The sequence below is a fragment of the Perissodus microlepis genome, chromosome 19, assembly GCF_051167445.1.
Source record: "Perissodus microlepis isolate ML-2025 ecotype Zambia chromosome 19, ASM5116744v1, whole genome shotgun sequence".
NCBI classification, from domain to species: domain Eukaryota; kingdom Metazoa; phylum Chordata; class Actinopteri; order Cichliformes; family Cichlidae; genus Perissodus; species Perissodus microlepis.
This window is the reverse complement of record NC_140479.1, coordinates 27,323,827-27,339,741: the sequence shown is the minus strand read 5'-3', so window position 1 is coordinate 27,339,741 and position 15,915 is coordinate 27,323,827. Positions and strand designations below refer to the sequence as shown.

At 41.0% G+C, this 15,915-nt stretch overlaps 2 protein-coding genes across 2 annotated transcripts; both read right to left on the bottom strand.

Annotated features, from left to right (window-relative positions):
* Nucleotides 1–204: 204 nt before the first annotated feature.
* LOC146366220 (zinc finger FYVE domain-containing protein 1-like) lies at nucleotides 205–9,818 on the bottom strand. The gene is made up of 11 exons (XM_084915174.1): nucleotides 8,319–9,818; nucleotides 7,725–8,229; nucleotides 6,132–6,346; nucleotides 5,912–6,018; nucleotides 5,706–5,814; nucleotides 5,485–5,582; nucleotides 5,187–5,304; nucleotides 4,911–5,081; nucleotides 4,516–4,696; nucleotides 4,286–4,399; nucleotides 205–2,545 (listed from the first exon to the last, which is right to left on the bottom strand). The coding sequence occupies exons 1-11, from the start codon at nucleotides 8,826–8,828 to the stop codon at nucleotides 2,313–2,315; spliced, it is 2,361 nt and encodes a 786-aa protein (XP_084771300.1). The 5' UTR covers nucleotides 8,829–9,818; the 3' UTR covers nucleotides 205–2,312.
* A 1,463-nt stretch (nucleotides 9,819–11,281) lies between these two features.
* On the bottom strand, nucleotides 11,282–12,402 carry LOC146366219 (rho-related GTP-binding protein RhoV-like). The gene is made up of 3 exons (XM_084915239.1): nucleotides 12,136–12,402; nucleotides 11,997–12,055; nucleotides 11,282–11,913 (listed from the first exon to the last, which is right to left on the bottom strand). The coding sequence occupies exons 1-3, from the start codon at nucleotides 12,293–12,295 to the stop codon at nucleotides 11,464–11,466; spliced, it is 669 nt and encodes a 222-aa protein (XP_084771365.1). The 5' UTR covers nucleotides 12,296–12,402; the 3' UTR covers nucleotides 11,282–11,463.
* Nucleotides 12,403–15,915: the final 3,513 nt, after the last annotated feature.

The window sequence follows — 15,915 nt, the reverse complement described above, 5'->3', positions numbered from 1 at the left end:
AACTTCCTCTATTGGCTCACTGATACCATGCAGTGTATTGGCACAGAATATCAACGTGGAAGCTTGGGTTTAATTATTTATTAAAATAATTATAAATCATTTATTATTATCAATAAGCACCAAGCAAGTATTATTTGATTTTTTTTTCTCGTTCATCTGAAACTGCAGTGCTGGAGGGAATGAAAGAAAGGCTCATAACACAAGGATGTTGCACACGATCTATTCCTCCCACATACAGTACAGTAAGTGGTTTGACACAGGGAGATTTAAAACACACACACACACACACACACACACACTTACACACTTAAGACATGGAGGCAGTTGCAGATTATGTTTTAACAGACGGGAGCTGATACAACTTTAATCTTATGCAAATCTTCCACCATTTCTTCAAGTTAGTTTCCAACAGTTTAAATTCTATCAGTCATTTCTGCTTGTTTTGGAGTCTGTAGGTCAGGAGCGTTGACAGTAGCACCTTACCCTATTAAAAATAAAGGGATCAAATGTACATCTCAAACACTATAACGGGTATTTGAACAGTCTGCAAAGATATGCATGGCAATGAACTCCAGTACTAGTAATCTGACATAATGCATTTCCTATTCTATCCTGTGCAACATTGGCATCTCAAAGGAAGGTGTGTGTGTGATGAAACACTCAGACAGATAGATCTATTTTGAGACAAGGCAGACACAACATCTTCTCATCAGACATCAGAACCAAAAAGTTCCACGTTAGGCAAAGGGAGAATTAACTTTATCTACAAAGCATACAATCGACAAACCCCTTTTTTTCCTTGTTGCTTTTTTTTGACAATGAAATATTAGCATACGTCTAAAAGGCATCGCCATGTGCTTTATATGATAATGGTCTCAATAAAACAAAATTAGTTAATGATGAAAGACACAATTAAAGCTCTCAGTCGCTACATATGGGTCGACGTCTCGCCTTCGACACATTCGAGCATTAGTATTTCTGCGTAAAGCTGAAACACAAAAACAAACAAGACAGAAAAAGGGTGGTTCACAAAGTGTCACTACAAAGTCTATAAATATACATACAGTGAATGATGTCAACCAAAAAAAGCTAAAGCAAACAGTTTTCAATAACGGATGTAAAGTAACAGAAAAAACAAGTCATTATAAGCAGAACAAAAATACCATTGTGCTTTGTCAAGAGGCTTTATCATGGCAGACTGCATCTACAGAGACCTGGAGGCATGAGTGGAATAAGTAAAACCAGTTTGAAGACTATTTGTGTATCTTTGAGTTCTGAAAGACAACATCCATATGCAACGCAGGCAGGAACTGCAAATATTAAATATTTATATAATAATTCAAACAAAAGTTGTCAATAAAAACATTTTGAACATGAAGTACATGTTGTAACATAAGAACACTGAAATGCCGCTAAGTAAAAGAGATAGTGAGGTTTATTCAGAGACCGTCCTCTGAACAAATTAAAGGCCATGATCTCTCACACTGTCATGCATGCCAGAGTGCTAATATATATATTTTTTTCAATTGTCGATACTTAAATAACTTTCAACATTTCCTCTAACATAGTTCTACGTCTTCATACGACCACATATTACATGATAAAATACCAGCACAGACACAGTGACCTGAATGATTTTTGGCACGCCAGATATCCAAAATCAAGACCTCCTGCGGTAGATTTCAACTGAGTTTGGAGCGACCGCTTTGTCACCTGGATATCTGGCTTTTTGGCCATGGTAAGCAACAGCCTATAACAGCTGAACAAGGCGTAGTGCAAAAACTAAAATGTTGCAGTACATGCATGCAAAGGAACCTGCAGTCAGCTGCATATGTTTAAAATATCTCTTTGCCATTACGTGTATGACATCAGAGAAAATGCTCAATAACAGGAATTGCTGGAAACTAATCACACCAACCCATCCAGCATTCTCAACTAGCTATTATTATTATTTAAATTATGTTTTTCGTTATATTTTCTGACAGTAGAAAAATAGCTCGACAGCCTTATTACATGTAAAATTAGGGATTCGTGTCAATAAGAATCAAAACATTGACACCGCGGATGATCAGAGTAGAAACGCAGGTTTCACACTCGAGTCGAGTAGCTCACACGTTCTGGCTGTTCTACAAAGGCCACGGGAACGCTGAAATCCCAAATCTGCTAAATGTCCTACATATATGCCTAAAAATTTCCCTTCCACTGATACGAGACAGAATCGGTAGAGCAAGAGAGGTATACTTTAGCAGAGACAGGCTGCTTAGTTAGTGAGCGGTTCAATACGGTGTTCTGAGGAAGGAAAGACGTCCCTGTTAAAGTTCTCCAGGTTTCTGGTTGCAGCTGGTGCACACGCGCACAGGGTGGTCCCAGCCACGCGATGGAACGGCTCGGCGCTCGGGGGAGCAGTCGTCGCACACTCCTTGGCCACAGGCGCGGCAGTGGTGCTTGGACAGCTTGGCAGTGAACTCGCGCTGGCAGTTGTGGCACGACAGGATGTCCTGGTCAGGAACCCAGTAGGCAGGACGAGCTGCGTCTTTCACTAGGCCTAAAAGGAGGGTAGAAAATAAATGCGCCACACTCACAGGTCTGAAAACTTTATATGACACCACATCCTGTTTGCTTAAGTTTATACTGCAATATAACCTAATAGAATCTCTGTCACGCAATAATTGTCTGAAAACGATATCTGCATATGAATATGTAGAATATGTAGGCAAGGGACAAAAACTGTGGGACCAAATTCTTTCAAATTTTCACTTGTAGTCTTGTTATAGTAATACTGACCAATATCAGGTCTAGGCTACATGCAGTCTGCATTCTTGAAAACATTCATCCAATCGTCAATCGTTATCCATTTTTTTTTTTTTTTTAACTTAACTTTCTCTGCATTCTCCAACACTGAACAGCTGGTCAGAGCTGACTGAGCAGTCCTGGCCTGGATATCTGTTGGCAACACTGGAAGTTCCCCATAAACTATGTGAGTAGACCCACCCACTCACATTAATCACCTTTAAATTATTCCTTTCAGTCCTGTAAATTTAAAACGGCTTAAATCTTTTGAGCTTTACCCATGTTTAGCTTTCCCCAGTACTACCTGAAGTGCAGCCCTGTTTCAAGTTGTGACGGGAACACAGAAACAAGAGCTGGGTTTAAAAGTAAGTTGGCTAATTTTGTTGTGATTGGAGAGGACGTCACTCTGCGGTATTTTTGGGGTAGTCACAGATATGGAGATATCTTCAGCGAGATATCATGTGGTCCAAAGCATAATTATCTATGCCCTTTACCAGTAAATTTAGACCTGCAGGTATATATAGTATCTTCACATCAATAAATATTTAACTTGTGTTTGGATTACACAAATGCTTTCATGGTTTTGAATGCTAATAAAGAAATCTAAATATGTTTGTGGCCTAACTGAAAAAGTACAAAAGTTGACACTCTCTTCTTATAAAGCAGAACTTGTTCTTTCTTTTGGATAATCCTGACAGAATCCTGTCACACTGGCTTAACAAACACACTTAACAAAAGCTTTTTCTCATATCCACTGGCCAAAGTGCATCCTGGAGGTTAGTTCAAAGGGTACAGAAATGATTGATCCCGAGTAGTTAAAAGATCACTGAGGAATTCTCACAGATGTATGCTGTGTAGGCAACCTAACATCAATATTAAACAAGTACAAAGCAATGGAGACTCACAAGCCTGGCAAAGTCTCATAAACAAAAAGAACAATATAACTGGTCATCGATCACATCGCTGCACTAAAGACATCTGGTAGATACAAGAACTGAAACACTGTCAGTGTTAAACATTAGATGGGAGAGCACTTCTGCATGGAGGTGTTGCCACAGATATGTCCTGAACAGAGTGTCCAAGGCGTTTTTAGGTTCAGTGGCCAGTGTGTGTGGGAGGGTTTCAGTTTTTTAGCTTATAAATATTTTTTACTGGCAAGAGGAACTAGTTACAGGAAAATGCAATCTCCATTACTGCCGTTAACTTAAAACACTTCAGATGGCTCAACTGTTTCCTTGATTTGCGGCATAGAGACCTGCTTTTCATAGCAGTACATGTTATGTTAAAACTAGGCCATTAGGGCATCTCATATTCCTGGCGAGACTCCAGTATGACATAAATAAAGGGAAAAGACTTCATTTCTTTTTAACTGAAATTAAGCAGAATGGGCCTCAGCCACAAGAGGGCATCGCTCTGGTGTACTACCATTTACTGGGTCATTTGTTTAGGTTACATAACCCTTCCCCTTTAGGTTTTGTTTCGGGGAAACACTCACCTAGTGGGATGTCAATAGCAGTGACCACGACTCCGAATGTGTTGGTGACAGCTTCTCCAACCTTCCTAGCAAGCGTTCCACCTTCTTCCTCTTCTTGCTCTGCTTCAAGTAGTTCTGGATAAATTTTAAAAAAGACCCTTACTAAAGCCATGCTCATAGATGTTAAATGGCAGCATAACAGAGGTTTGAGAAAAACAGAGGAGATCTGACATTATTTAGAGTGTGTGTACCTGCATATGAAGATCTCTGCTCAAAGCAGACATCACACACTCTGACAGGGGCAAGACCCCAGCCTCTCTCGGGGACGGGTGCAGCTTTGGAAGAGCAGCCATCACAGAAGCCCTCCCCGCAGGCACGGCAGTGATGCTTGGTGTCGTTATCCTGGAAGACTGTGTGACACTTGTGGCACACCTTGCATGAGAGAAAAATAATCACAGTCCGTGTTGTATTGAGCAAGAGCTAAAAGAGTGAGGATGCAACACGAATCCAAGTTTCATCATGAGACGTGCAAATGTAGATTGTGTAATAGGCACACCGCAGACAGTAAACATCCTTGTGAACATGAAAGTGTTGACTTGGCCGTTGGTAGCTGGTGGCAAAGGATGGGGCTGTGTGTGTCACTCACCAAGATGAGGGAGTTGGGTTTCCAGTAGGCTGGGGCGATCTGATCTGTCAGCCAAGAGGTGACGGCCTTGGCGGGTTTGACACTGAGCTCTGACACAGACTGGGCCACTAGGTTGACTCCATCCAGAAGCCGCTGTGCAGCATTGCTGTTGTCCTTTAAAAAGCCATCCGACTGCAAGAAACAGACAGGTTATATGTAGCCATAATTAAGGTCTATGCAAATCAGTGAAATATAGTCTGCATCTGATAAATAAATTAAATACTTGGCGTCACTTACTCCCGGCCAAACATGTTGGATCTCGGTGCGGACAACTGTATCAACAGGATCCTGATTTCCATACCAGTACTGTCGGCTTCGATAGATCACTCCACAGTTGGGACATTCAATAACATACCTGAACATATATTTAAAAAAATGAAACTCATTTTTTGTGACAATAATCTGGTATGTAATCTGATGTGGAGCATGCATGTTGGAGTGACAAGAAGAATTTAATTTTAGGTCAGAGCTTTAAAATGATGTTAACCAAAGCCTAGGTACAGATGCCCTCGCAGGTCATTTCCTTACTACTTACCCAGACCAGGCATACTTTGCGAGGCCCATCCATGGAGAATCCGAGGAGGCTGAGGTCTTTGGGACTACTATCACTTCTTTTCCTCCTTCATAGCAAGCCTGATTTGATGCACAACATAAATGATTTCAATTTAAGGCTCTTTGGCAATGACACAGAAGTAATTACAGTGTTATGGTCAAAACAGAGAAAGCTAAAAGTCAAAGCTGAGTCACCACACTTACTTTACAGGTGTAAATGCGATTATCATACTGAGCAGAATAACGACAGCGATGCTTCGCCTCGTGGCGCACTCCCTCTCCTAAGTGGTTCATGCTGTTCTTGCAGCCAGAGCTGAGGTAATCGTATTAACACAGAATGTAAAACAACAGAAACAGAAAAAGACTGAAGCAAAAATGATTAAAAAAAAAGACTGGCAAGAAATACTTACCCACAACTGAGGCACAGGCTAGAGCAGGTGAAGTATTCATCAGGAAAGAAGCAACTGTGTGCTACCAGCTCACCTGCAATTTCTCCACTGAAGCGCTCGCTCAGTGCCTGTAGGGAAATTAAAGATCAGCAGATATTAATCCATAAACTGCTGTCAGACCAATTCAAAAATGCATTTCCATGTGATGCAGAAACAAGCAGACTTCTAAATGCAGCCCTACCTGCAGGGCTTTGAAGATGACCACAGGTGTGCGTGGAGAACGGGTGGCGTTGTTATCCAGGAGCTGCTCTAGTTTATTCTGTAGGCCGCGAAAGTCAGTAGGAGGACTGAGAGTCTGCGTACCCCAGTAGTGGACAGAACTAAAGGCCTCTGGAAAGCGTGAAAGCTTCCTGAAGCGCTCCAACAGCAGCCGATCTACTGACTCGAATGACTTATCTACAACAGGACAAAAATTTAATGATTATTAACATCAGCTAAAATATACTGCAGATATATTTAGCATTTATCGACAGTTCTTAAAATAGTGTGCCTGAAAGAATGCATGTGACATGTGAGGGGAAATAGACAATATTTGCCTCTATAAGAAATACAAATGTGCCTTTCATTCCAAAAAAAACAGCCTGCATCTACCAAAGAGCAAAAACATGTTTGTTTGTTGTCCCACATTTTGAGGGTTCTTTCGGATTTTAAGCCACAACTTGAAAGCAATGCAATTTAAATGATTTATCTCCTTATAAATACCACTTAATGTCCACAGTTTTTCCATTTTTGTGCGGAAAACAACTTGCAGAAACTTGCAGCTTCATTTTGCCAGGTGATGCACCAGAGTGGTCAAAGGGTCTTCTTATTTCTGTTGGCTTTTTTTTCCTATTACATTCACACACAAGAAGATGATTTATGTACCTGTGCTTTTTTGAATGTTTGTGTTCCTGGTGTTGTATGTTTATTTTCCTTATAGGTGCGCCAGTTGGTGATACATTGTGTATTTCTATTTGTACTCTATGCTTTTATTATGTCTTCCCCAATCCCCACCACCACCATTTTTTTTCCTGCCTCTCTTGCCTTAGACATTGTCAAACTGTATACCACATATAATGTAATACCTGAAATAAACACGAATAGAAATGAAGAAATAAACCCTGAACAGGAGGAACCTGTGGAGATTTTTTAGAGCTGATCTTGGAAAAGCAAAATGTGTTTGGCACAACAGTGAATTCAAATCATAATTCTGAATGCAAAAGCTGCCAGACAGACAGGATTTTTTTTTAAAGAAAGAGTATGAAAGATATGAGACTATGGTAAAAACAGGCAGTCTTCCTCAGTAAAAGGGCTTATCCAACTTGAGCAAATTGCAAGTCTCTGCAAGCTGATTATTATACCAGAGCGAGAGGAACACAAACCAGTAGATACTGAGGACTGGAAAACACATCACACTATTAGAGTTTAGACAAATTCAAATAATGATTCCCAATAATGTACAATACCTGATGTTAAAACTAGATGTAAATGAGTAAAAACTGGTGTAACTACAGCTATAAATGTACATTTCTTTATCATTTCCAGATTTAACTAAAGTTGGAAAGCTGATTTCGACCTCCAGATAACAGGGATAGCAGGCTAATATTTGCTAAACCCCAAATTATATGCAATGCTTAACCCTCAGTTGACTTTAAAGGGGCCACTTGTAGTCCTTTGATGCAATGATCCATAACTACTGTATATTCAGAGTGTCAGAGTGAAGATGTTAAATAAAGTTATTTTTAAAAGGTTTAAGTTATTGCATTGCACCCTTTAACAGGAGGAGGTGTTTTACCTGAACCCAGCAACTTAGTGTGGACTGTTTCATGGAAGATGACTACAGCGGGGCCCAGGGTGGACAGTGGAACATCCAGGCCACAGCGTGCTGTCGTTGCCTTCAGTTCCTTGGTGAAATGCTTCAAATATGCGTCCGAAGCATCTCCGAGGAACTTGAAGAGGTCATCGTGGAGACGGTCAGCATGGGTGCGGTAGATGATGAGGTCAGAGATGGCGAGCACCTTGAGTAAGAGACGTGTTCTCTGGCCTTGTTTGGAACTGTTCCCAAGCAGCCCCTCTGTATCAATGACCACTAATTTATGGATGGGATCAAATGCTGCCCACACTCCCACTGTGCATGACTCTTGTGCAGGAGAAGTCTTGAACACCTCTCTGCCCATGAAGAACGTGTGGTTTAAGGTGTGAGATTTGCCCTCTCCCGTATTACCAAAGATGGACACCACCTTCAGCAGCTGGTCAGGCGAGCAGCTGAGGCTCTTCATGAAGGAAGCTTCATCTTTTATCTTAGGACAAACAACAAGTGTAAAAACTTTAAAGCATAAACAAAGAAAATGGAATACAGTCCTATTTAATGCCCACTTGCACAACTTACCTGCATTTCCTCATTCTCATCAACCAGAAGAAAGCTTGATACCTTCTCCAGAAGTTTAGCCTTCTGAGATTTGGTCTCATCGGCTATACAGACAGCAGGCTGGGCAGATGTTTGGACAGAGTTGCCTTCTGCAGGTTTGGGTGGTGGAGGATAATGTGTAAGCTGGTGTTTCTTCTTGTTGCCTCCACTGTGGGTACGTTTCTGACAGTCCTGACACAGGTTAACTTTGCAGTTCTGGCAACGGACCACAGAGCGATGGCGCGTGCCACTATCTCCACTACCTCCTTTACAGTTGTCACAGTATGGGACATGTCCAGGACCTAGCTGGACCCGCTTGTGGTTCTTTAGCCGGTCATGACTATGGAGGTCGAGCTCACAGCGAACACACTGCAGGCTTTTGCAATCAACACACTCAAATGCCGCCTCCTCAGAGCCACCACAGGAATAACTCTCCTGACATATCAGACTAGTATTGACTCCCTTTTCTGAAGATGAGCCATACCCATTCATCGTTTCTTAAGGAGTGAGCTTGAATACAGACTGGCGCTTATTGGAACAGCTTTGACAACAGCACCAGCTACTTCCAATAGCAGTTAATGAAAAATGCACAGTGCAGTAATACTGAAAACTGAAATGCTCAAATACAATGAAATAAACTTAAGACAGCTGCATGATAACAGGGCTGCTATCACACTGATTTAATACAAAGTTTAAACACTGATGTAAGTGATCAAATTAGTTTTAGCGGTATGAAATTCAGACACCTAAACGGGTTGATCTAATGCCATTTAGTGCACCTAACAAAGGCAGTGAAGTAAAAACCGTCGTCTTCTTCAGTAACGTTTCATATCCTTTGATCCTGTTAGCTTGTTCATGCATTAAAGTTAGCATTTAGCAGCAATATTACCTAAAATATATATCTAAGGCAAGAAAGAAACAGTTAGGTAACACATAAGTGTGTACAGGTAACCAGTACCTAACGAGACAAAGGACCCTCCTTGGGGGAAAAAAAAAACAAAACAAAACAAAAATGAGCAAATGTTAATGCTAACAACAGGCTAACTAGCAAGCTGACCCTCTGTGGGTCTATACCTTGCAAATTCAGTAAATTACTTGGCAACCAAATGTGAACAGTTAGCTTAGAGCTAGCTACTTTAGCCGGACAATTTCAACTTTTTTTCCCCCCCACCTCAAACAAAAGCTGCAATTAGCGAGCCAGCAAACCACCACAGCTCACAGCCGTCCAAGCAAGCAGCTAGCCTCCAGTCTGTCAACTAAACAGCAACAATATATCAACAAACAACAGCTAGTCGATGTCAAAAGCTCGAATATCTGCGGGCTCTTACACTAAACACCGGGAGGGAAATCGGCGCGATTCGGTTTTAAAAGTCTTTAGAAGAGTTACTGTATTTAAATTCTTCCAAGCAGTGTCATTGTTTTGTTCTTCAGCCCCCCTCCCTGATAGATTGCTCTAGCTACGTTATTTTGTTGCCAGGTCAGATCAGCTGATCAGATTATTTTCAGTCACAGGGTCAGAGCAGGGTGACGCCACGTTGCATCATGGGAAACGTAGTTCTTGCTAATCGTTTGCTCTGTTTACATTCTGTGCAACTCCTAAAAGCTCACATATTAAAACGTTTCTTTTTGAATTTTTTGTATAATATAATATAATATAATATAATATAATATAATTAAAAAAAAAAAAAGTCCAGAAGAGAGGAGAGAATCAGTGAGCAGCAGTATGACTTCATGCCAAAAAAAGAACACTACAATGTGATGTTTGCTTTGAGAGTGTTGATGGAGGAGTATAGAGAAGGTGGTAAGAAATTGCATTGTGTCTTTGTGGATCTAGAGAAAGCTGATAGGCAGGTACCAAAAGAGGAACTGTGGTACTACATGAGGACGTCAGGAATGGCAGACAAGTATGTGAGGGTTGTGCAGGGACATGACAAGGACAGGAAGAGAGTGGTGAGGTGTGTAGTAGGAGTGACAGATGGCTTCAAGGTGGGGATGGGATCGGCTGTGAGCCCCTTCTTGTTTGTAGTGGAGACGGACAGGCTGACAGATGAGGTGAGGCAGGAGTCTGCATGAACTGTAACATTTGCAGATAACACTGAGATCTGCAAGAGATGATATCTACTGGATATAAATATGATCATATAGACCAGGTGTGTCAAACATAAGGCCTGGACGCCAGAATCTGCCCAGCAAAAACTCCAATTTGGCCCAAAAAGTTATATTTCTGTAATTTTACGATTTAAGTCCAAAGAGTAATGTTGACAGATTTCATTAGTCTACCACAGCATTTCTTTATCAAGTAGAAAAACTGAAACATACTCTTGAAATTGCACTTCTTTTTTATTATATTCACATACTGCAGGGATTAAAAGTGCATTTAAATTACCGTACACTGACAGAACAACCAGTTGGTCTAGCCCATGGTCTACGATAATGTCCTGTTAAGCACAACATAGTGAAAAGCTCTAAATATCTCACTCTCTTTAAATTAATATCTAATCCAAATCTACCTGTTGCTTCTAGTTGGCCAAATCTTATCCTTAATCTAATCACTGAAATTAAAACTCCATTACCAATCATCGCCATAGCTAAGAAAATGTGGATGGGTGTTTTAAAAGTAGGTTTGGGAAACATGTCTCATCATCAGGCTTCAGGCTCAGGATGGATTTAAATGGCTTTTATCTTGTAAAGTAGCACTTCAAAGCAGCAGCAGGGGACCATTTGTCCTAAACGCCAGTCTGCGCTTTCCCTCCGTTTCTTCACTGACAGTAACTTCTAAAGGCAAATCCTTAAATTTGATGTTGTCTTTTTGAAAGCAAGCAAATCACAACCACTGCATTTCTTAATCCATTTATTACAAAACTTACCTAGCACACAGAAATGTAAACAATAACAACAACAACCAAAATATGAAACAAGAAACACAAAGGTATAAAGAGAGGAAGTGTAGCTGGCTGAAGTCACCGTTTGTCCGGTTTGTCACATTTCACACAAAGATGGGGATTTTGAGATCAGTTCTTTAAATCCACAGCCCACAATTTGTAGACAGACACTTTGTTTAAAAAAACAAAAATCATGGTTTGTTACGGTCGAGTGAGGATACCCGCTCTGCACTTTGGATTTCAGATCACAAGAATCTAAAGATTTTCCTCCATCCACCATCATAAAGAGACTTTAAACTGTTAAGCAAACTGAGCTTTTTGTATTTAGTGCCACCGTGCTTGTGCTTAATGGCAGCAAATACAGCACAGTCAAAGGCGTCTTTAAGGTTGTGCTGTGTGAGAGCTGAGCACTCCACGTAGTCATGAGCTCTGATCCTGCTCGCGAGCCGTCTGGCCTTGTTAAAGAGCACCGGTCTGGTGCCCTGCTGGTTCAGATGAATGAGGACGTCCACACTGTGTCGAAGGTCTGACTGAGTTCCAACCAGAACGATGGGGGAGATTGGGTTGGCGGCTCGAATCTGTGGGATCCATTTGGAGGTGATATTGTCAAATGAGATGGGGTTGATGAGGCTGAAGCAGAGGATGAAGACGTCCACATGGGCATAGCACAGAGAGCGCAGATGGCCAAACATCTCCTGATAGATCAAACATTGAGAGATGAGAAGCACTGGACCCACTTGTCTGTTTAGAAAAAAAAACTGTGATATGTGATAATTACCTGTCCAGCAGTATCTATCAGCTTAATGTGGGTTGGGATTCCATTCACATGAACTAATCCTGGACGTTAGGTAGAGACAAACAGGCTTTATTGCTGGGTGAAATATCTGACCTTTAAATAAAAGAGCTCCTTCACTTACCTGTGAAAACATCAAATGCAGTTTGCCTGTACTCAGTGTTGTATCCATTGAAGATGTAACTGATAACCATGCTGGTTTTTCCCACTGCTCCATCACCAACCAGCATGCAGCTCACTTCTTCTCTCATTCTGTTTGCTTTATCAGTTCTATGACAGGCCATCTTCCCTTACATTATCACTGCACTATCTTAGAATCCCAGCAGTGCGAAAGTCTATGCAGGAGTGCAGCACTAATGTAAAACATGTCTTCTTCCACCCCAGGGGCCTGTTAGTGGCAATAAAGGGAGAAGGCCACCTCGATTTGAAAGAACAAAGGCGCCCAATCAGATGAGTGACCTCTTCTCAACACTTTGACTGTTTCCGTTTGATGCAGATTTACATAGTCACTCCCACCAAACACTCGATGTGACTCATCCAGTAAAGGTCACTTAACTGGACGTTAAAGACGGCATAAGAGGATAATTAATTTTATTTCGCAGAGTGCTTGTTTGTAAATGTGTAAACTTAACACACACGAATATGTGGAAGACTTTACAAACTCTATACATGCCCAATTCTGAAAATCGGGATACTAACGTGAACAGCTGTAGTAATAACGTCGATATTATCGCGACAGTAGATTTACGAACTCCTAAATTCTCTTCTGTGCGGAGATGCATTATGTTCACGCGACAGTGAGGTAATACCATCGTCGGCCACTAGAGGGCAGTGTTGCTCCAGCATGGAGCGGGTACTTCACGGTGCTTCACTCAGGTGCAGTTTCTTGATTTCGTGAAACGAACCAGAAAAGGTAATTATTCTGACTCATTCACAACTTTCAGAAAATTATTTTTTATTTTATGAAGTGACAGAAAATAAGCTTACCGTTTGGTTTTTTTTCATTTTAATATTCCTTTAATCAGTACACAGCGAAATATTCAGCACCCAGAAGCTCCAAACAACATTTATCAGGCCGGTTTGTTTTCATTGGATATATACATTACATTTCAATACCAGCTTTACTCTGCCACGCAAAGAGCAAAGAGCAGAGCTGAAGGGAAGTAGTGGAGGTCATTGTTTGTCATCAAGTCCAGTTCATAGTAGTGACGTCAGGTCCCATCTGTCTTTTTTTTTTCAGGGTGACTGGGTTCATAAATACACACACACACCTACACAGACACACACACACACACACACAAATCCCAAATATATTTTTTTAAATCTCATATTTACATTTCCTCTGTTGCAAACACACTCATACAGACTGCATCTGCAATTCAGCGACTTCCACATCTGCAGAAACTCAGCATATTACTCTGCTAGTATAACTAATCACAGTACGTTAAAGGAGCTCACACTGATAATTCTTTGATCACATGCTGGCCTTAGTTCGGGGGAAACTGCTTAATTGTGAAGTCTGTAGTTTCTCTGAATTCCCATCATGCATTTGATTTGTGTTTCTAGGCAGAAATACCAAATGCATTAAATAAGTTATTTAAAGCATTTTAAGCCTGATGTTATGGAAGTTTTGACCAAATACAAAAAATCATAAATTAATAAAACTTTGGCTTGGAAAACCTCTTCTGCACAACTGATTTATAATTGGTTTATAATGCAGCTGGAGTCATTTTCTTATGATCCAGCATCTAGATTACATTACGCCACACTTTTAAGGCCAGTCTCTGACCTTACAAAAAAGCCATTATGGTAATATTAGTAATGTCTGCAAAAATAATTGGTTATTATCTTACTGTACTTTTCCTTAATTGAACTTGCTATTGCAGTCATGTTTTGTTGCAACATTTGCACTGAGCCTTGGGCTTGTTTCCCTCGCAAACAATCCAAATTTTGCACTCCAACATATCACAGCTGTACTGCAGAAGAATTGTACCAGCAAGCGGCGCAACATATTTTAGAGCCCGGGAAACGTTTGGGGGGTTGAAACTGCAGCTTTAAACAAAGTGTTGCTCCTTATCTGTCTGAACCTGCAGGAAACTCTGCGAGCATTGTGTTGTAAGGTCTCTGCTTCCTGTTTGCCGTTGTTTCTCACTTACTCTTTCTCTTCTCCCTTTCTCTCCCCCCTTTTCCCACCACCTGCGGTGCGAGTGATAGAGTTTATTCCCCGTGGTAGGAGGACAACATCTGGTCCCCACCCCACCTCCTCTCCATACAAATCATTCTGCCTGCTCAACTCCCATGCTACACCTTTGACAGCTGTGAGTCACAATGTGCTGTTCCTTAATCCAAGGTAAATGTCAAATGCAGGAAGTCGTCTTTAAATACCCTTGCATCCAAAGATTGTTTTTCTGTAACTTTCTTTTATCATCTCAGATCTGTCGCAGAGCTTTTCAAATAGAAGCAAATGTCTGTGAAAGGCTTGCATCACCCTTAACTCGTGCAGCAGATGTCAGCAGAGTGTTAATGGCTCAGTGTCCTGGGATGCATACGTTGCTATAAACATGTTTAGTCTATGCATTCCCACGGTCTATTTTTGTATAACTAGACATGCAGAAATGAATACCGACATAGATTTATTTAGGTAATCTGCTTAGGAAGAGACTCTCTGTGTGTGTGTGGCTTAGGAGAGCCCTCTGGCATGCATAGAGCTCACTTCAAATTCCACACCTTCAATATGTAGTGATAAATCTTGTCAGTGTGCTCTGACTGCAGTCTATTTATTTAAAGGCATAGTTTGAGATCAGCACAAACGCATCCGTCTCGACCCAAACTATTAGCCCAGTATTTTAAAAATAAACTCAACATCTGCCTGCACTTCCTGTCTCATATCAAATCTGACAACAATAGGGAATCTCTGCCAGATAGGTGTTAAAAGATTATGCTGCCCCCTAAGCCGGAGCTCAGCATGGCACTCTCAGGCCACAAAACAAGTGGCTGACGCCGACATGGAGTGATAAACAAGCCATTTGCATAACATTTCCTGTATCTCATTTTAAGTAGATGAGGATTAGAGCAGGAGGAGTGCATCCATCACACTCCACATAATAGGAACACTTTACCTTATACGTCATTAAACTTAAGTTGTTCTAGTATAAACCACTGTTCTCTGAAAAGTCCCATTACAAACACTCACAAAACAGTGCTTCGTGTGTTCAGTCTTCTCCGTGCGGCCCTCACTAACATGCTCCACTCTGAATCTATGAGAAAACCTAATCTAGCAGCTGTACTAAATATTTTAATAAATGCTAACTCCCAAAGCAGATATGCCAGACAATCATAAAAACTAACATGCTTAGTTAAGGAGGTACATTTTTGACGTAACTTACTCTATTGCTTCAGCATATTAGTATAAAAACACAACCTCGAGGTCTCTGTCCAGAAGAGCGAAGCTTGAGGAACACACACGTACCAGCTCAAGGGAGTGAAAGGAAGATTTCGCCCTGATGTTGTTGACACCATCTCAAAACTTTCAACTTTTTATTAGCGCTAGACAAAAATGACTAAGGAAGTCTGTGCCAGGCACTGTTCATATAGTAGGAGTGACCTTCCAGTTTATAAATGAGTTTCAGAGCTAGACTTGTTTTTAGTAGTGCAGGGATAGTAGGGAGCTGGGTTAGTGTGATGATACCACTTCAGTTTTTTTGCAGCCTTTCGCACCTTATGCTCACCACACAAAGTGATTCACGTTGAGACTTGTCTGGATTTCGTCTGTTCTGCACATGACCCTTGCTTGTATTCTTGCCTTGTTGCCAGTTATTGAGATGCACTGTGGTATCAGTGCATTTTCAGTTAATCTGGATTGACATTGTAGCCATTTGGATCTGAGCCAGCTTATGGTAAGTCA